This window comes from Cyanistes caeruleus, chromosome 4 (genome assembly GCF_971803275.1).
Source record: "Cyanistes caeruleus chromosome 4, bCyaCae1.hap1.1, whole genome shotgun sequence".
Classification (NCBI taxonomy): Eukaryota; Metazoa; Chordata; class Aves; order Passeriformes; family Paridae; genus Cyanistes; species Cyanistes caeruleus.
In genome coordinates this window covers 70,121,941-70,143,015 of record NC_141704.1, presented here as the reverse complement: position 1 = coordinate 70,143,015, position 21,075 = coordinate 70,121,941, and the positions used below count along the sequence as shown (strand labels likewise).

At 44.4% G+C, this 21,075-nt stretch overlaps 1 protein-coding gene across 1 annotated transcript; it reads right to left on the bottom strand.

Annotated features, from left to right (window-relative positions):
- Window positions 1-17,122: 17,122 nt before the first annotated feature.
- LOC147653741 (uncharacterized) lies at window positions 17,123-18,230 on the bottom strand. Its single transcript, XM_086885307.1, has 2 exons — window positions 17,919-18,230; window positions 17,123-17,605 (listed from the first exon to the last, which is right to left on the bottom strand). Exons 1-2 carry the CDS (start codon window positions 18,171-18,173, stop codon window positions 17,408-17,410), a joined length of 453 nt encoding a protein of 150 aa, XP_086741433.1. The 5' UTR covers window positions 18,174-18,230; the 3' UTR covers window positions 17,123-17,407.
- Window positions 18,231-21,075: the final 2,845 nt, after the last annotated feature.

The window sequence follows — 21,075 nt, the reverse complement described above, 5'->3', positions numbered from 1 at the left end:
AAATCCCACAAAATTCCCTAAATCTTCTCAAAACACGACCAAATTCTAGAAAAATATCCCACCAAAACTCCACAAATTCCCACAAAATACATGAAAAATCCCTCAAGATCCCGAAATGGCCTCAATATCCCACAAAATCCCACAAAAATCACACAAAACCTCCACAAGTTTCCACAAAATCTAAGAAAAATTCCTCAAAATTCTTCAAGTCTCCTCAGAATCCCACACAATTCCAGAAAAAACACACAAAATTCCAGAGAAGTCCCACAAAACTCCCTAAATCATTTCAAAACCCTACCAATTCACAGGAATGTCCCACAAAATCTCCACCAATTCCCAGAACATCCCACAGAAATCCCACAAAAATCCCTAAATCTTCTGAAAACTCGACCAAATTCCAGAAACGCCCCATAAAATCAGCACAGTTTCCCACAAAATTCAAGAAAAAACACCACAAAATTCCCAAAATCTTTTCAAAATACCACAAAATTCTTGAAAAGCCCCACCAAATTCCAGAAACATCCCACAAAATGTCCTCTATACCCAACAAAATCCCAGAAAAGTCCCACAAAATTCCCTAAATCTTCTCAAAACACCGCCAAATTCCACAAAAATCCCATGAAATCTCCACAAATTCCCACAGAATACATGAAAAATCCCTGATAATTCGTCAGTTCTCTACAGAATCTCACCAAATTCCAGAAATGTCGCTCAAAGTTCCACAAACATCCCACAAAATCTCCTCAATATCCAACAAAATTCAAGAAAAATCCCACAAAATTCTCTAAATCTTCTCAAAACACGGCCAAAATCCTCAAAATCCCACCGAATCTCCACAAATTCCCACAGAATATATGAAAAATCCCTGATAATTCGTCAGTTCTCTACAGAATCTCACCAAATTCCAGAAAATTCCCTCAAAGTTCCACAAAACACCCACAAAATCTCCCCAGTATCCAACAAAATTCCAGGAAAAATCCCACAAAATTCCCTAAATCTTCTCAAAACACGACCAAATTCTAGAAAAATATCCCACCAAATCTCCACAAATTCCCACAAAATACATGAGAAATCCCTCAAGATCCCTAAATCGCCTCAATATCCCACAAAATTCCACAAAAATCCAACAAAACCTCCACAAGTTACCACAAAATCTAAGAAAAATTCCTCAAAAGTCTTCAAGTCTCCTCAAAACCACACAAAGTCCTTGAAAAGGCCCACCAAATTCCAGAAAAATCCCACAGAATCTCCACAAATTCCCACAAAATCTAAAACAAATTCCTCAAAATTCTTCAAGTCTCCTCAGAATCCCACACAATTCCAGAAAAAACACACAAAATTCCAGAGAAGTCCCACAAAACTCCCTAAATCATTTCAAAACCCAACAATTCACAGGAATGTCCCACAAAATCTCCACCAATTCCCAGAACATCCCACAAAAATCTCACAAAAATCCCTAAATCTTCTGAAAACTCGACCAAATTCCAGAAACGCCCCATAAAATCAGCACAGTTTCCCACAAAATTCAAGAAAAAACACCACAAAATTCCCAAAATCTTTTCAAAATACCACAAAATTCTTGAAAAGCCCCACCAAATTCCAGAAACATCCCACAAAATGTCCTCAATACCCAACAAAATCCCAGAAAAGTCCCACAAAATTCCCTAAATCTTCTCAAAACTCTACCAAATTCCAAAAAAATCCCACAGAATCTCCACAAATTCCCACAGAATACATGAAAAATCCCTGATAATTCGTCAGTTCTCTACAGAATCTCACCAAATTCCTAAAAAGTCCCTCAAAGTTCCAAAAACATCCCACAAAATCTCCCCAGTATCCAACAAAATTCCAGGAAAAATCCCACAAAATTCTCTAAATCTTCTCAAAACACGGCCAAAATCCACAAAAATCCCACAGAATCTCCACAAATTCCCACAGAATACATGAAAAATCCCTGATAATTCGTCAGTTCTCTACAGAATCTCACCAAATTCCAGAAAAGTCCCTCAAAGTTCCACAAACATCCCTCAAAATCTCCTCAATATCCAACAAAATCCCAGAAAAATCACACAAAATTCCCTAAATCTTCTCAAAACACGGCCAAAATCCTCAAAAATCCCACCGAATCTCCACAAATTCCCACAGAATACATGAAAAATCCCTGATAATTTGTCAGTTCTCTACAGGATCTCACCAAATTCCAGAAAAGTCCCTCAAAGTTCCACAAAACACCCACAAAATCTCCCCAGTATCCAACAAAATTCCAGGAAAAATCCCACAAAATTCCCTAAATCTTCTCAAAACACGACCAAATTCTAGAAAAATATCCCACCAAATCTCCACAAATTCCCACAAAATACATGAGAAATCCCTCAAGATCCCTAAATCTCCTCAATATCCCACAAAATCACACAAAAATCCCACAAAACCTCCACAATTTTCCACAAAATCTAAGAAAAATTCCTCAAAATTCTTCAAGTCTCCTCAGAATCCCACACAATTCCAGAAAAAACACACCAAATTCCAGAGAAGTCCCACAAAACTCCCTCAATCATTTCAAAACCCTACCAATTCACAGGAATGTCCCACAAAATCTCCACCAATTCCCAGAACATCCCACAAAAATCCCACAAAAATCCCTAAATCTTCTGAAAACATAACCAAAATTCCAGAAAAATCCCACCAAATCTCCACAAATTCCCACAGAATACGTGAAAAATCCCTGATAATTCGTCAGTTCTCTACAGAATCTCACCAAATTCCAGAAAAGTCCCTCAAAGTTCCACAAACATCCCACAAAATCTCCTCAATATCCAACAAAATTCAAGAAAAATCCCACAAAATTCTCTAAATCTTCTCAAAACACAACCAAATTCTAGAAAAATATCCCACCAAATCTCCACAAATTCCCACAAAATACATGAAAAATCCCTCGAGATCCCTAAATCGCCTCAATATCCCACAAAATTCCACAAAAATCCCACAAAACCTCCACAAGGTTCCACAAAATCTAAGAAAAATTCCTCAAAATTCTCCAAGTCTCCTCAAAACCACACAACGTCCTTGAAAAAAACCACCAAATTCCAGTAAAATCCCACAGATTCTCCACAAATTCCCACAAAATCTAAAACAAATTCCTCTAAAATTCTTCAAGTCTCCTCAGAATCCCACACAATTCCAGAAAAACCCACAAAATTCCAGAGAAGTCCCACAAAACTCCCTAAATCATTTCAAAACCCTACCAATTCACAGGAATGTCCCACAAAATCTCCACCAATTCCCAGAACATCCCACAAAAATCTCACAAAAATCCCTAAATCTTCTGAAAACTCGACCAAATTCCAGAAACGCCCTATAAAAACAGCACAGTTTCCCACAAAATTCAAGAAAAAACACCACACAATTCCCTAAATCTTTTCAAAATACAACAAAATTCTTGAAAACCCCCACAAAATTCCAGAAACATCCCACAAAATCTCCCCAATATCCAACAAAATTCCAGGAAAAATCACAGAAAATTCCCTAAATCTTCTCAAAACTCTACCAAAATCCACAAAAATCCCACAGAATCTCCACAAATTCCCACTGAATACATGAAAAATCCCTGATAATTCGTCAGTTCTCTACAGAATCTCTCCAAATTCCAGAAGAGTCCCTCAAAGTTCCAGAAACATCCCACAAAATCTCCCAATATCCAACAAAATTCCAGGAAAAATCCCACAAAATTCCCTAAATCTTCTCAAAACACGACCAAATTCTAGAAAAATATCCCACCAAATCTCCACAAATTCCCACAGAATACATGAAAAATCCCTGATAATTCGTCAGTTCTCTACAGAATCTCACCAAATTCCAGAAGAGTCCCTCAAAGTTCCACAAACATCCCACAAAATCTCCCAATATCCAATAAAATTCCAGAAAAAATCCCACAAAATTCCCTAAATCTCCTCAAAACTAGGCCAAAATCCACAAAAATCCCGCCGAATCTCCACAAATTCCCACAGAATACATGAAAAATCCCTGATAATTCGTCAGTTCTCTACAGAATCTCACCAAATTCCAGAAGAGTCTCTCAAAGTTCCACTATCATCCCACAAAATCTCCCCAGTATCCAATAAAATTCCAGGAAAAATCTTCGGAATTTGGTGGGGCTTTTCAGGAATTTTGTGGTATTTTGAAAAGATTTAAGGAATTGTGTGGTGTTTTTTCTTGAATTTTGTGGGAAACTGTGCTGATTTTATGGGGAGTTTCAGGAATTTGGTCGGGTTTTCAGAAGATTTAATGATTTTGGTGGGATTTTTGTGGGATGTTCTGGGAATTGGTAGAGATTCTGTGGGACATTCCTGTGAATTGGTAGGGTTTTGAAATGATTTAGGGAGTTTTGTGGGACTTCTCTGGAATTTTGTGTGTTTTTTCTGGAATTGTGTGGGATTCTGAGGAGACTTGAAGAATTTTGAGGAATTTATTTTAGATTTTGTGGGAATTTGTGGAGATTCTGTGGGATTTTTCTGGAATTTGGTGGGCCTTTTCACGAACTTTGTGTGGTTTTGAGGAGACTTGAAGAATTTTGAGGAATTTTTCTTAGATTTTGTGGAAACTTGTGGAGGTTTTGTGGGATTTTTGTGTGATTTTGTGGGATATTGAGGCGATTTAGGGATCTTGAGGGATTTTTCATGTATTTTGTGGGAATTTGTGGTGATTTGGTGAGATATTTTTCTAGAATTTGGTCGTGTTTATGGGAAGATTTATCTATCTATCTATCTATGTATCTATGTATCTATCTATCTCTCTATCTATCTATCTATCTATCTATCTATCTATCTATCTCCCTATCTATATATCTCCCTATCTATCACCCTATATGCATTTCTTTATTATAGATTTTTATATTTTAATTTCTATATTATTCATTTAAATGCCAAGCTTTTAAATAAATAGGGGAACCGAGTGAGAGGAGTGGCAGCATGGTACGGGTCGTCGCGAGTGCCAGAAGCCCGAAAAAGCGGCCGCGTCAAGGACCCCGGCAGAGTGCGGCGTCGTCACCGCTGCCTGTCGGCGCCCGACCGGCTCGCGCTCGGCCCCGGTGCCGCCGAGCGCACAGCCCGTGTCCGCACGGCTGGAGCAGCCGCGGAAAATTGCGACGGGGCGGCGTCGACGCCAGGGTGTTTGTCAGGCAGTCGAATTCACGCACCCACTGCCCGGGGTCCTTCTATTTTCCCGCCTTTTTGGCCGCCATCCTTGGAAGGACAAGCCGGCCACGACCTGGCAGCCATCTTCTGCGTGGCGTGACGTAACTTCCGCCCTTCCTCGCCGCCATCTTTGCTGTGGCTGAAGCCACTTCCGGCAGAGCGGCCATCTTTGTTATGGCACAAGTAAGGCCCCCGCTGCTTTCAGCGCGTCTGTCTAACTTACATGCCTGAACGAAAAACCTGCCGACGCCGACCGACTCCGAGCATTCCGCCCGATTTTCCGCCGCCTTTCCCGGGGCGAGGACGATGGCGGCGAGACTCAGCGGCTCCGTAGCTGGGTGGCGGCCGCGCCTGCGGCGGCAGGCATTGGAGTTAACGCCTCTGCCGCGGTCCTCCCGGCCAGCTCCGGCGGGGGGCGGGGGGGAGGCCCGACGCGGCTCGGTTCGGTTCGACTCTTTCCGGCCCGCTTCGGCTCGGCTCTTTCTGGCCCGCTTCGGCTCGGCTCGCCCCTGCTCGGCCCCGCTCGGCCAGGCCCCGCCCGGCTCGGAGCACAGCTGCAGTACCGCTCTGTGCCCACAATGCGGCAGCACTGCCGCAGAGCGCAGCCCGGGGTGGGCGGGGGGAGCCCCTGCAAGTGCAGAGAAGCGAGGCAAGAAACCACGTGTACAACCCCCTTCCATATGCTGCTACCTGTTTCCAGGCGACGACAAAGACCCATGAAGCAAATGCTTTTTCTTGGCCCATTTTGCTAAGCAAAGCTCTTCTGCAGCTCTTTAGTGCTTGCCAAACTCCAATGCGCGTGCTGCTGCTTCGATCGGATAAGAAGCACAGCCTTCTGACAGCAGCTTTCAGGTTGCTTCGTGCTCTTGCAAAGCCTGCTGGGGCACTGGGGCTCTCCATTGCAGGCAGTCTGGAGCTGCCATGCAAAGCCATCTCTCAAGGAGTCCCCAGGTCTCAGGTGCAACCTCAAGAAAATGACACAGCAACGTGTAGAAAACGTGAACTTTATTCACTTGACTACTTCTAAAATCTACAATCCAACGTTACTAGAAGACTATGGGGTAAGAATCTTAAGGCTAAGAAACTTCAATGCTTCAACTGTTTAGAACTGAACACTAAGGGAAAGGTCAACTTCTTGGGGGAAACGTGGTGGGGAATCGAACAACAACAGGGGTGTGGCTAACTTGTAAGGTGGGGAACGTCGCAGTGCCTGGGCTGGGCACTGGTCACCCGTTCCCCGTAAGGTTCTGTAGCTGGAGCGCGACGCTGGAGGTCAGAGCTGTGGGGAGGTGCGGAGTCTCCTGTCACTGCCCTCTTTTGCCGCCGTCTTGGTGGTTGGCCTCCTCGGCTGAGAGCTGTAGCGAAGGTGCAGCCGCATCAGGTCACGGTTTTGCCTGAGCAGCTGCATCAACTTGGTGGGACAGCCGAGTCTTCGATGGCGGCGGGGCCCCGCACGGCCCGAAGGGCTCTGGAGATTCCGCTGCAAGGCAAAGCACAGGGATCCCCATGGAAGAGGCAGAGAGGCAGAGCGGGGCTGGCACCTGTGGGGCTGCCTTTGGCCTGGGAGACAGAGACTCGGGCCCAGTTGGGCTGGGCTGGCCCGGGGAAGAGGCTGCAGCAGGCAGAGCTCTGCCGCCTCTGCTTGGTGCTGTCCATGGAGCTCAGCCCCTGGGCCACATTCCCCAGCCAGGAGCTCAGGCCCCTTCTGCCGCAGGGCATTGGCCAAAGGGTGCCCAAGAGGCCCTCAAGGTCTGCCCCATCCCACCTGCCCCTGACCCCCCACCCCCTGCCTCACCTCTCCCCAGCGTCTCTGAAATCTTCTTCCAAGGGCCCATCCCATGGCCATTCCTATGAGGAGCATGTCAATGAGCAGGAGTGTCCTGGACGCCCACCAGAGGAGCGCAGAGTCCTTCTCCTCCAGGTCGAAATCCTCCGGAACCAGAGGAGAGGCACCCGTGCTCCTCTCGGGTTTGCTCACAGGGTCGAGGGGATGGGCCAAGAGCAGCAGCACGTAAAGCTGCAGCAGCGCGGAGGAGCCGTGAGCAGCCATAGTGCTCTGCCAGCAGCACCGAGGCTCTGGGCGTCTCTCTGCGAGCAGCTGTGCCTGGGCTCTGGGGCGCAGCAACAGCTGGGGACAGTTGCCAGCCAGCGTGCCGTCCCCAGAGGCTGTGATGTCACAGAAGCACAGAACGCCCTGGCTGCAGAGAGCCCTGAGAGAATGTTGAGTCCAAGCTGGGAGCCATGGCGGCAAGTATGGCCAGCAGAGCGGGGCCCGAGCGCTGCGGCCTGGCTTGCCTTGCACCCGTGCCACAATGATGACTCCAGCAGCCCCTGTCAGGCCATTGCAGTATCTGATGGCCCACGCTGGGCACAAGTTCTTCCCAATGGCCAGCGTAAACCTCCCTTGGCCCAGCTTCCAAGCCTTGTTGGCATCTGCTCTCTCTTGTCCTTGCCCACCTGGCTGGCGCTGCCGTGTTGCTCGCTGGCCTGTCTGTGGGAGAAGAGGCTGTGCCAATGAGTGCTGCTCAACTTGGAGGCCATTCAAAGGAGGATTTGATTGTGCCTGCTGTGGGAAGAAGGAATATGCGTGCACATGGCCACTTCCCATAGGTTTTACCCCAGATTTTCATGAGCAGCTGTCCTAGTGAAAGTCAAGTCTGTTTTAGTGAGTATTTGAGGGCTTCCAGAGCACAGTGCCATCTCAGGGGAATTCTACTGGTTGAGTTCTACTGAGGCTTTGAGATGAGTTGCAAATCCTGAAAATGTTCTCCTTGCCCAGGTAGTAATTTCACAGTTTAGACTCTGGGGATATTGATTGCTCAGTGTTGAGGACCTCATGTAACTTTCAGCCCCAGAAACTTTCAACCTCCAGTGATTGTCCTTGAGACAAAACCATTTGAAATCTTTTTTTCTGTGGACAGGAATTGCTTCGGTGTTACTTCACATCATCCATTAAAAATTTGATGCCTGGAACAAGTCCCCAGTGCTGTGTGATTTCCTTGGTCGTGTTCCTTGGAATGGCTTCCCCCCCATTTTCTGAAGCTGGCCCCAGAAAGGTCATAGATGGGTGAGAAGTTCTGAAGGGTCAAGTGGTGCAGATCTTTGCCTCCTGTTTCGAGGTCTGTGGTGAGCTGTGAGTCCAAGAGCTGATTTGAAGTGATGGTGAAAACACAATTGAACCTTTTTGCAGCAGGGTGGATGGATAGAAGCAAAGCACAGCACGGCTGGCAGCAGCAAATGAATTAAAATGCATCCCTGGAATATGTTTCTTGGATTGTTCTTCTAGTATTGTGGTAGTAATTTTGATGTCTGAGTAGTGAACAAGCAACAAGTAGTGAACACGTGATTTGTAGTCAGTTTTCTATTTCTTATGTAGTGGAGAGTATGGATGCTAGCTTTGGAGCAGGCTGCAGAGAGCTGCAGAAACTGCAGGCCCCATGGCCTATCAGTCCTGCCCGAGAAGCTAGCCTGGGAATTCATAGGAGGATTTCAAAACAATCCTCAGAGACAGAAAACAACTGCCAGGTGCTGTTTGTCTGTCCTCTTGTTTTCCTTGCAGGAGAAAGTCAGGGGGGTGGTGAGCCCCGCTGACCAATGATGGTGATGTAGCACTTTACTAAGCAATAAGAGTTTCCTTTCTGTACTTTCCACGTATCTGTCTATTAGACAAGCCTAGAGTAATAAAGTAGAGAAGATTCTCCTGTTGTGACTCCCTTGAGAGTCCGTGTCGTTCTTTCCCACCGTTCCCAATCAGAACGACAGAGGAGATTTTTAAGAATTGTGTTTTTCTCTCCTGGTTGAGGAATGTGTTCTTCACGGGCTGAATCTTCATATCACTTTGTTTTTGTAGAAGAGCAGTTTCAGCAGCAGATGATTCTCCTTGCCCTCCTTTTCATTTTTCTTGTCTGTATTATTGCCTGGCAGGTTAACCTTTTCAAATTGCGTGCTGCAAAACGTTGCTACTAAGGATAGTTGGTGTCCAAACAGGTTCTTTTCTCGCTTGGATTTCAACTATTGCAGGATGAAAGGTTTCTAATGAAGCTACAGAATTGCATATCACTGGGACCTTGACTTCTTCCCTGCTTGGATCTAGATAAAGAGATTCTTGCCAATTGAACTGCTGACATATTATGTAGAGATCAGGAGTGGCCACCACAAGTGGTACTGAATTCTTGGAAATGTGGTGATTTTTGTTAGAAATGATTTTAGCTTCGACAGTGCAAGCTTATCATATCCATCTGCATTTGTGTTCTATTAATCATGGGGTTTTGTATTAAGCATGGGCTTCAGTTTGCTGTCTTTTTGTCACTTCTTCAAATACCAGTTTTCTACACCTGCTGGCTTGTTCCTTCTGACTTCAAATGGTATCTCTTGGGCACATAACTTCATCTTATTGTGAACAGCGCAAAGAACATGTTTTGGTCTGCCTTGATTTGATGGAGTGATTGCTGTGGAAGGACTGGGAGGTTTTGTGGTTTAAGGTGAAAGAAGTTCAGCAGCCTTGGCAAGTAAGTGTGCCAGTTTACAAGGTGAATCTACAGAAACCCCCGTGCTTCAGCTGCAATGTACAATCTCTGAGGCTGCTGCTGTCGGGGTGCCTTTGTTCTGTTGGTTTGGGAACCCATATTCTACACAGCATCATTTGTCAGAACTCCATTTCACTTGTACAGTCCCTCTGTTTTCCCACTTCTGAATGATGGTTTTCTCTGTGCCTTTAACATGGGGAATTCTGGGTGATAAAAATAATACATATTCCATAATGTTTTACGTTTCCTCTTGGAGTTTTTTCTAGTTTTCAAATAATTACCTTTTGTTTCTAGCTGGGGGCAAAATGCATTTGCAGTTTCAGTGGTTTTTTTCCCAATTTCTAATCTTACTTGGGCACTAGATAAGGGAGAAAAATGCCCTAGTTTCATGGAAAAGATTCTGTGTTATTCCATGCCTTGAAATGAATTAAAATACGGTTCTATTGCTCTCTGTTTCATTTCTTCACTTCATTTGGTAGAGTTTAGAAATCTCTTGCCATGAACTAGGTAGTGCAGAGTGCCTGCCTTGCTGTGTTGAACTCCTGGGTGAGCATGCCAGGCTTAGTTTAGAGATTTGCTTTTAAACATCCCTTATTCCTTGTGAAATCTATAATTTGGTTTGTTTGTAGTTGTGTTAGAAGATAAAGAGGAGGGGGATCACCCTGGAAAATTTGTCATCTGAACTGAATTTGTACCCTTTAGGCCATCAGTGACTGCTCCTTAGCTTTCTCAAGGCATGAAGGACACTGGGAGTTCCTCCCAGACTCTTCTTTTGGGACAGCAGTCCTTTCTCTTTGGCTCCATGAGATGCTCTGCACAGGAGTGCTTGAGCTCTGAAGGGCAGGGGCATTCCATGAGGGTGAATAATAAAGAACTCCTGTAGCCTGAACTGTTTCCAACTTAACCCAGCAGAAGGAATTGTTTCCCAATTCTGAGTCTAATGGTGCTGCTGACAAATTGTGCAGTTTCAGAGCAGCAGTGCAAGATGTGCAAGGGGCTTGTGTGGAGGGAGAGCAGCAGCTTGTAACACTGGACCTTTGTCCCGTGGGCAGCTGTGCGGTTTTAAGCGGGAATGTTCCGGAGGGGTGTGGAATTGAAGAAATGTTTGGAAGATTTGTAGGTTTGTTGCTGTAGGTGTGAAGGGTGGGGACAAGTCTTGTCCAGTGACGGAGCAATGATTAGGTAAGGTACTGGGAGAGCATCTGAGGATGGTGTTGCTGTTGCATGTGATTTTTCTGGAGGCCATCTGATGCACACAAGATTTGTTATGACTACCAGGATTGCAACTAAACAGAATGCAGTCATTTTTCTTGTAATTTAGTGCAGCATCTTTTGATCCGTGATGAGCTGAAGGCTCAGTGCACAAGGCTGAAAGGAAATGGCACGCTCTCAAGAGATTTTGGTCTTTGCGGCTTCATGAAGGTGGATAGGACATAATTCCTTCGCTCATTGGAGCTGCAGAGTTTAGTTTGATCTCCTCTGTTTCTAAGCAGTGCTAAAAGGTGTTCCTTCCCTCAATTTTGATGGCAGCAGAGAGTCAGCTAATGAATGTGGATCTAGGTAAGGTTTGTGGAACAAAATCAAACACAATTGTCTGAAAAGCTGTTAGACATGCCTACAGTCAGTGTCAACAGAGAAGGAAGAGGTTAAAATTCCATCTTAATTTTAGAGCTCTTCCTCTCTTCTGCCTGCTTTTCCCATAGTGCATATGGAACCAGCATAGTTCATTTGATCCCTACCCCTGAGTGCAGCAGCTCACCTGCTTTCTGCTGCCCGCCTTTGCTTTCTTGTCAGATGGAAACACTGAAATAGAAAAGGTGATGTGACTTAATTGACTTCATTCAAATGCCTTGGCAATTGAATTTCTGTCTCTTGGCTGGATACTCAGCATCTCTAAGTGCAGAATCCTCCCTGGCACTGTATATCCTCGCCTTCTCCCTGACACCACCACTCAAATATTTTCCTTTCATTGTAAAGTGAGTGAGATTTTACTTGGCTGGAATTCTGCAGTGCTGGGAATGAAGGCTTTTTCCTTCCTCATTTTTTTATAATGAATTTCTTTTTTATTCTATTCACACCTTCTGAGTGAGCCTTTCATAAGGGCTTCTGTATTTCACAGAGGCTACACCTATTTGGGCCTGAAGACTTTGATACAATTGTAATCACTTGGAAATGGAACCTGTTTGATTTATATGGAAGGCAGCCATTCTCCCTGTTCCAAACTTCCTAAAATAGTTTATCCACGTTGAAAAAAAAAATACCTCTTGGAGATAGTGAAGACAGTGCATGATGGTGATTCCAGGGATGGATAAGAAGGACCATCACCTTCCTCACACCAGCAAACTTGAGACTAATAGTCAGGTCTGCAGTTCTAATTTTAATCCACAGTAATCTACAGACAATCCTTTATTATCTAAAAAAGCTGATACCGTTCAAGTTGGAAGCAAGCTGAAGTTGGAAGAGTTAGGTTTCTTCAAAGCTCTTGTTTCCAGCAGGATTGGAGAGCCTTTACCTTTTGTAACAGGAAGGTTTTAAATTTGTAATGCTGACCTTGCAAGTGGAACTTGGTGGCTCCATTGTTGCACTTGGAGCAGCCAGATGACCTCAAAGGAGAAGTGCATTGTTCTAACTTGTGTGGAAGCAGTGGCTTCAAATACCATCAGGAAGTGCTGGACTGGCAGGACATTGGATGGATGCTCTTAGGCCACAGAGCTGGAAATATCAGTTGTAGCCACATGGTAAGTCCATTTATGTAATTCCAAATCTGTTCCTCACACGATCTGTGCTCCTCTATTCCGTATCAGCTTGGTGAGGAGGTAGATGAGACTGTTGGGGGAAAGAAACACTTAAATTTAAAGCAGAGTAACTGTTCCATTATAAATGCTGAAGATAAACCTGTGAGGCTACCAAAGAAATCTTTCTTTGGCTTCCAGTTAATAACTTCAAATGGATAACAAATCTATGCTGTATAATCTGCTTTGAATGGATTTCCTTTGGAACGTGTGCTTCTTCCTGAATGACAGAACTGCAATATTTTCACACTTGCAGTTTCACCCTCAAATGGCCACAGGAAATGCAGCAGCTTCTGTTTTCTGTTGCTTCTGTTTGTTAATGCTTCAAGGTGCTGCTCTGTATTTGTCCCCAGCTGTCATGACCTTAGAAAGAGAATGTTCTAAAGATAGGAGTAAAAAAGCCAGAGAGCTCCTCCTTGCAGCAGACACGGGCAGCATTGGATCCTAATAGTTTTTGCAAGGCATCCTGATGGGGAGAGGCAGATGTCAAGAATGGCAACTTCAGCAGGTGTGTGGCTGCTTCGTAGCTTGGGCTGGATTCAGGAAGGGCAGTGTTCCAGAGAGCAAAGTCAAGAGTTTGAATCAAGTAAGTGTGAGGTGCCCAGAAAGGCAGGGCCCACACTGCTCATGTGTGTCGGGGGAAGGTGAGAATCAGGCCCATCTGCTCCTAGAAATGCAGGTTCCATCTTTAGCAGCCAAAGGCTATGCAAATAAATGGCTTCTATGTATTGGAGAGCATAGAGCATGAAGTTAGTGTTTCATGCAGTTGTTTGAAGGCAATATGGGATTCCAGAGCTTAGTGTTTGAATTGCAACTTGAATTTCCTTCTTTGCTGTTATTTAGACTGCTCTGAAGTAGTCATGAGAAGCAAAAATGAAAGGCAATGTTGTTTGATGGGGACTGTGGTAGGGCTTTCTTGCCAGATTTGAAATGGCTTGAATTGATTAAAATCTCCAGGTGAGGGGAAGGTTGTATCCATTCCTCTCTCTTATTAAAGCAAATTTTCCAAGAGGGATGTAAAATTGCAGTTGAGGGTTGGGGTGGTTTTTTCTTTTTTCCCTTCTTTCATGTGCAACCTAACAACTCCAATTTCGCAGGCCTATTTAACATTTGATCCCTAAAAGTCAGTCCTTTGCTTTGTATTTTGGGCACTTGTTCATCTTGGGGAATTTGTCATCTTCTCAGGGCATTGAAGGTCAACCAAATGCTGCAGGTTTCATTCTTCCTTTCATATGGTCTATGTCCTGGGGTTTGACTCTTAAGCAGAGCTATTTTTTTATTTTGCAGCCTAGCAGTTGTACGGTGGGGCTGTGTGCAGGTGAATTGACTTGAGAACGATGGGTAAATCAGCTCCTGGGAAGATGTGCACTGCCTGGCCCCGATGCTTCAGCATGCTTGAGGTCAGCTTGGCTGTCTCTGACTGTCTAATAATAATGCAGAATGATAGAATTAAGTATTCATTGTAATTGGTGATCAATAAGATTTGTTTTCAGCTAAATCTGCGTGCTAGTTTCTAAAGCACTCCAGTCTGTTTCATCAATGACCTTTGTGATTTTAGCTTAAGCTTTCCAGTTTCTGCTGTTGTTATTTTTTGCCCTGTCGCTGTGAGAGGAAGGGATGATGGCTGGAGGTTTGGCAGTCAGCGAGGGCCTGGCCACCGCTGCAGTTCTGTACACTCAGCCTTGGAGATGTGATCAGGAATGTGCTGTTAGTTGCCAGTTTTGTATTGCAAAGACTGAGCATGCTGCCATCACTGTGTTTGATGAGTGAGTTTTCATTGGTTTGGTCCAACTCCAAAGCAGCCTTAATTTGAAGGTGGAATTCTTTGTGGATGAGGCTGTGAAGAATATGGTGTTTATACTCCCATCCTACGGGCAGTACGGTAGAACAACTCCTAACTGATTTGGTAATAAAGACCTAGTTTTTCTTCACTAAACCTGCCCTAGCCAAATTCATCAGCTGGTGATAGCTATCTCTGGAGTGGGAGTTCTTTATTGAGTTGATTGACAATTTAATATACTTTGTCAAGCTGTGTTGTTTAGTTTCTGTTGATCCAGAGACACCTGAGGCTCCTTTTGCTTCCTAAGGGATTAAAGTAGCAAGCACTTAGAATGAGATATTGGGAAGATGGGTGCAGGAGACTTTGTAATTTACTATGGAAAAACATAATAATGATGATGAATATTTCAGGTGGAAACGATAGCATTTCACTATATACTATGTGAAATGCTTTTATGTGGTTTTTTTCATTTCTCTTTTATTTTTTAATCCTGGATAAATTAAATGAGGCTTTTGGGGAAAGCATGAGCTGGAATTTCTATTGAGGTTGATAACCTCTGATTCTGCTCTCGTTTGTCTGTCTGCTGGAACTTGTAGCAAACTAGCTATGTCCAAGTTTAATTGTGTAATAATTATTTTTCAAATTGAGCCTTTCTCACTTGGTGCTGATGTATTTGGGGGAGGGAGGGGAATGGAGAGTAAAGAGCTCCTTTCATGAATACAATTTTAATTTCATCTTGCTGATTTGAGCCTTTCCAAGATTCAAGTGAGCATTGGATCAGGTTGGAACTGAGGGGATGACTCATGACTCTGGCATAAAAACTACATTGCATTCCACATATTGGGAGTTTTCTGTTGCCCACAAGAAAGTTCAGGAAAAAAAAGAAAAATATAGAAATGGGTTTCAAATTTCCTGTGCTATTTTCAGTTGACTCCTCTTTCTGGAGATGCTTTAGCAAGTGTAGGACATCTGAAAAACTTGGAACTGCAACTTTCTTGTTGAGGCTCTGATGAACATTGCTTCTGTCATCAAGTTCTTGTGTTCATACTTTGAACTTAGCTGAGTAATGTTGGTATCAGCAGACTCTACTAAAGCCATGCCTTCCTAATTAATAATGCATTCTTAATAAAAAAAAAAAAAATCTATTTCTTCATGTATTTAATTACCTAGTGAGTGTAAGACTGAATGAAGTTAATACCGTGCAGATTTCAAGCAAAACGCTGCTTTTTAATGTGCTTCAGTATAGGCTATGCACAAGTCAATAGACATGATTTTTAAGCTTCAGTTACCTTTCATTACCCTGTGCATATTCAAATTCAGATTGATGAATGCTGAACCAAAAGCAGACATCATAGAGTTAATTGAAGTTCTTTAAATTCAGAGGCAAACTATTTTCATAGCTTTGTTTTGAGGGTGGGTTGCTTTTGATGTCTGGGGTTTTTTTGGCTAAGGCAATGGCAAACATTTATTTATCCTGCTCCCTCCCCATTTTCCACCATCGTTGTTGCCAGTGATGCCTGCAGTGCTCAGTGGTCAATGACCCTCAGCCAGGGTGAGCTGCAGGAGCCTTACAGACGGGCCTGTTCTTTCTCCCAGTGCTAGAACAAGTGCAACAGCACAGTGCCATTTTGCTAAAAGCTAATATTTTTCCCAGCAGCTTCTTCTCCAGGCAGAATGAAATGCTTTCTTCAAGAGCAACCACATCTTTTCTCTGCCTGAAAGGTTGTGTTTGTTTGGGGTTTTTTCTCTTGCTTTAGGTGAGAGATAAAAAAAAAATGAAGAGGAAAGCCCAAGGAAATGCCAAAAGTACCACCTGGTAGTAATTTTGTGTGAGTGTCTCCATTTACACTTCAAACTTGCTCTTGGAGAACTTGGAGCTGCATTTAAAATGTATTTTGGTAGGTGGTCAGCTGCTGACTATCTGCATTTCTTCTTCCATTTCTTTTCTGTGCTTGTTTGGTATTGCTGCTGAATGTCCCCAAAGAGTAAAGTGGTGTGGAAGAGTTGAGGAAGCAGCTTTTGAAATTCTAAAGCTGATGTGTAGGTTTTGTTCCTCTTGGATTTTTAAAAGCAGGTATGTCATCCAAGTTAACTTTCTTAAGCAAGTAACAAGATTGTCGTCCTTCCACTGATGCTCTGTATTTTAACAGAGGTATTTGATGGTGCTGGAAAGGAGCAAGATGCAGAATGAGTTTGAGAGAAGTGATTTAAAGTGGGAGCACAGATGGTTGATTCCTAAAAATCAAAAAACGGATGTTTTGTTTTGTAGGAAAATGAAATCTAATCCTATTTGAGGGTCAACAGGATAAATACAAAGAACTAAATACAGATGTAGATACATATATACATATATGCGTATATATATATATATATATATGTATAACCCCGCCCCCCGAAATCTATGAAGCAGGACTGATTGGTGCCATAGCCCAGGCAGCCTGTGGATCTAATTGCCTGCCTGTATTCAGCCCTTGCCTGGATGCCAGGGGAGACGTCTCTGGATTTGTCTCCAGACAGCTTTCCAGGGATGATCCTGCTCCTTTCCTGGTGCCCCAGAGTGCTGCAAGCCCCCCGTCCTGGGGCCATGGTGATGCCTGCCGGGGCCTTTAGGGTCCCCCCTAAAGGGCAGACAGGGTTTGACTGCAAGCTTCCTTGGAAGCTGGAGGCAGGTGAATATTGGCCACCTTCTTCTTTCCCGCTGCCCTCCGTGCTCTTGCAAAGCCTGCTGGGGCACGGGGGCTCTCCATTGCAGGCAGTCTGGAGCTGCCATGCAAAGCCATCTCTCAAGGAGTCCCCAGGTCTCAGGTGCAACCTCAAGAAAATGACACAGCAACGTGTAGAAAACGTGAACTTTATTCACTTGACTACTTCTAAAATCTACAATCCAACGTTACTAGAAGACTATGGGGTAAGAATCTTAAGGCTAAGAAACTTCAATGCTTCAACTGTTTAGAACTGAACACTAAGGGAAAGGTCAACTTCTTGGGGGAAACGTGGTGGGGAATCGAACAACAACAGGGGTGTGGCTAACTTGTAAGGTGGGGAACGTCGCAGTGCCTGGGCTGGGCACTGGTCACCCGTTCCCCGTAAGGTTCTGTAGCTGGAGCGCGACGCTGGAGGTCAGAGCTGTGGGGAGGTGCGGAGTCTCCTGTCACTGCCCTCTTTTGCCGCCATCTTGGTGGTTGGTTGAGGGCTGTCGCGAAGGAGCAGCCGCATCAGGTCGCGGTTGTCCATCAGCAGCTGCATCAGCTCCGTGGGACAGCCCTGTCTTCGATGGCGGCGGGGCCCCGCACGGCCCGAAGGGCTCTGGAGATTCCGCTGCAAGGCAAAGCACAGGGATCCCCATGGAAGAGGCAGAGGGGCAGAGCGGGGCCGGCACCTGTGGGGCTGCCTTTGGCCTGGGAGACAGAGACTCGGGCCCAGTTGGGCTGGGCTGGCCCGGGGAAGAGGCTGCAGCAGGCAGAGCTCTGCCGCCTCTGCTTGGTGCTGTCCATGGAGCTCAGCCCCTGGGCCGCATTCCCCAGCCAGGAGCTCAGGCCCCTTCTGCCGCAGGGCATTGGCCAAAGGGTGCCCAAGAGGCCCTCAAGGTCTGCCCCATCCCGCCTGCCTGACCCCCCACCCCCCTCCTCACCTCTCGCCAGCGTCTCTGAATTCTTTTTCCGAGCGACCATCCCATGGCCATTCCTATGATGAGCAGGTCGATGAGCAGGAATGTCCTGGCCGCCCACCGGATGCGCTCAGGGTCCGACTCGTCCAGATGACAATCCTCCAGAAGCAGAGGAGAGGCATCCGTGCTGCGCTCAGGTTTGCTCACAGGGTCGAGGGGATGAGCCAAGAGCAGCAGCACGTAAAGCTGCAGCAGCGCGGAGGAGCCGTGAGCAGCCATAGTGCTCTGCCAGCAGCACCGAGGCTCTGGGCGTCTCTCTGCGAGCAGCTGTGCCTGGGCACTGGGGCGCAGCAACAGCTGGGGACAGTTGCCAGCCAGCGTGCCGTCCCCAGAGGCTGTGATGTCACAGAAGCACAGAACGCCCTGGCTGCAGAGAGCCCTGAGAGAATGTTGAGTCCAAGCTGGGAGCCATGGCGGCAAGCATGGCCAGCAGAGCGGGGCCCGAGCGCTGCGGCCTGGCTTGCCTTGCACCCGTGCCACAATGATGACTCCAGCAGCCCCTGTCAGGCCATTGCAGTATCTGATGGCCCACGCTGGGCACAAGTTCTTCCCAATGGCCAGCGTAAACCTCCCTTGGCCCAGCTTCCAAGCCTTGTTGGCATCTGCTCTCTCTTGTCCTTGCCCACCTGGCTGGCGCTGCCGTGTTGCTCGCTGGCCTGTCTGTGGGAGAAGAGGCTGTGCCAATGAGTGCTGCTCAACTTGGAGGCCATTCAAAGGAGGATTTGATTGTGCCTGCTGTGGGAAGAAGGAATATGCGTGCACATGGCCACTTCCCATAGGTTTTACCCCAGATTTTCATGAGCAGCTGTCCTAGTGAAAGTCAAGTCTGTTTTAGTGAGTATTTGAGGGCTTCCAGAGCACAGTGCCATCTCAGGGGAATTCTGCTGGTTGAGTTCTACTGAGGCTTTGAGATGAGTTGCAAATCCTGAAAATGTTCTCCTTGCCCAGGTAGTAATTTCACAGTTTAGACTCTGGGGATATTGATTGCTCAGTGTTGAGGACCTCATGTAACTTTCAGCCCCAGAAACTTTCAACCTCCAGTGATTGTCCTTGAGACAAAACCATTTGAAATCTTTTTTTCTGTGGACAGGAATTGCTTCGGTGTTACTTCACATCATCCATTAAAAATTTGATGCCTGGAACAAATCCCGAGTGCTGTGTGATTTCCTTGGTCGTGTTCTTTGGAATGGCTTCCCCCTCATTTTGTGAAGCTGGCCCCAGAAAGGTCATAGATGGGTGAGAAGTTCTGAAAGGCCAAGTGGTGCAGATCTTTGCCACCTGTTTCGAGGTCTGCGGTGAGCTGTGAGTCCAAGAGCTGATCTGACGTGATGGTGAAAACACAGTTGTCGTGGTTTTAAAGCAGTAACTGAAAAAATACTAGAAAACTTACTTATTTCTTGCTGTGAGATATGGATTAGAGCAAGAGCAAAACAGGCTTAAAACTTAAAAGGAATAAAGAAAGTTTATTCACAAAACTACAAGAATAAGAACACCAGAATAAACTTTCAGAAAACCCTTTTATCCCGCACTACCCAGCATTCCCTTGTTCACATGACAAGATAGAGACAAAAGACTTTGGAACTTTGGTGTTTAAAACAGTCCCAATTCTTGCTAGAGTCTCTTTATCAGTGTTTGTATAGAAACAGAAATCTTCTTCTGCTAATCTATGGAGTTTCTCACAAGAAAAATATTTCTGTTATAGTTTTCTATTTGTTTGATGCCAGCTGCCCGGAAATCTGCCATGAGTTCACTCCTCCCATTTCACATCACTCTGAGGTGTGTATGGGCCATGAGTCCTCTTCATCTGTCTCTGTGAGCTTCGCAGGAAAACAGTTTTCTCATTGCCCTCAAGGCCTCAAATCTTCACTCCACTCTGTTCCAGCGCCTCACTGTATCACAATTACTCTACTTTTTACTCAAAATCCACACTTTGAACACTCCATGCTTCCCAATATACTCTGTCATGAATTAAAGGAGTTTTTTTCAGAACATGGTTGTCCATCTCCATAGCTTTAAGAGAAAAATATTTCAGCTTATAAAGCATCTCCTTATTCTCTCTTCCCTATCTAAAACTTAAGCCTTGTTTTTGTCCTATATTTTTCTAATACTAAAAAAAAAAAAATCTGTGTTTTTCTAAAAGTGAAAAAAAAAAATAAAAAAATAAAGTAAAGAGTAGAAACAGAATAATATTTCTGAGAGGCAGGACATTTTTTAGTTTGTGTTGTCCGATGGAACAACAGCCACTTGAAGAAATTCCATATAGTAGAACATGTCACATTTGTCAATTTTAACCTGAAATTTATTAACAGGAATGTCTGTACTACGAACATGTGTTAAGTATAGGAATATATTGCATGTTTTCCTACTTGTAAGAAGTAAATTTCTGTCTTTACAAGCTAACACCATTAATTTCAGCTCTTAGTTATTCCCATTGCATATTCTTTTAAACAGACTTAATCAGACAAATTTTGTGTTATTTAGCAAGTAATGCTTGGTTATTACTACAAGTTCTTGAAGTCATAACACTTAAAATTGCAGTACATATATATTATTCTTACTATGATGATGTGAGTTGGCTGCTAGTCATTTAACTATATATAAGGTCTTACTATTTCTTAGTGCAATTACTTAAAATAAGTGTCTTGGAAATTGTTTTTATTTTTAGATTTAAAACTGTTCTTACTAAAGTTGATTTGTTAAAGATTGGACAATGTATATTTAATAATTAATGTTCCCCAGTGATATTTATTGTCAGTCAGGATTCACTTTACAGTCAATAAATAACCTAAAAAATCTGAATTTTGTAGCCAGTTTTGTCTAATTCTTAGAGCAATGCTTTGGGAAATTGGAGATATATATATATGAATATAAATATGTATATCTGCTATATACCTTTTTTATGATGGTTTTGTCCTACTACTGCAAATGTTTCTTTTTATTTGTTTTTTCCTAACATACATAAAATTTTCTTAACCATATTTAAAGCTACCAGCTTGTTATTCTGACAAAACCCTGTGAGAATAAATTATTTTTATTAATACTCTACATGTCAAAACCTTGCAGTCAGTCAAATAACAGAAGGAGTGTTCATTGTCTCTCTCCCCCACTGATGCTGTTCTAG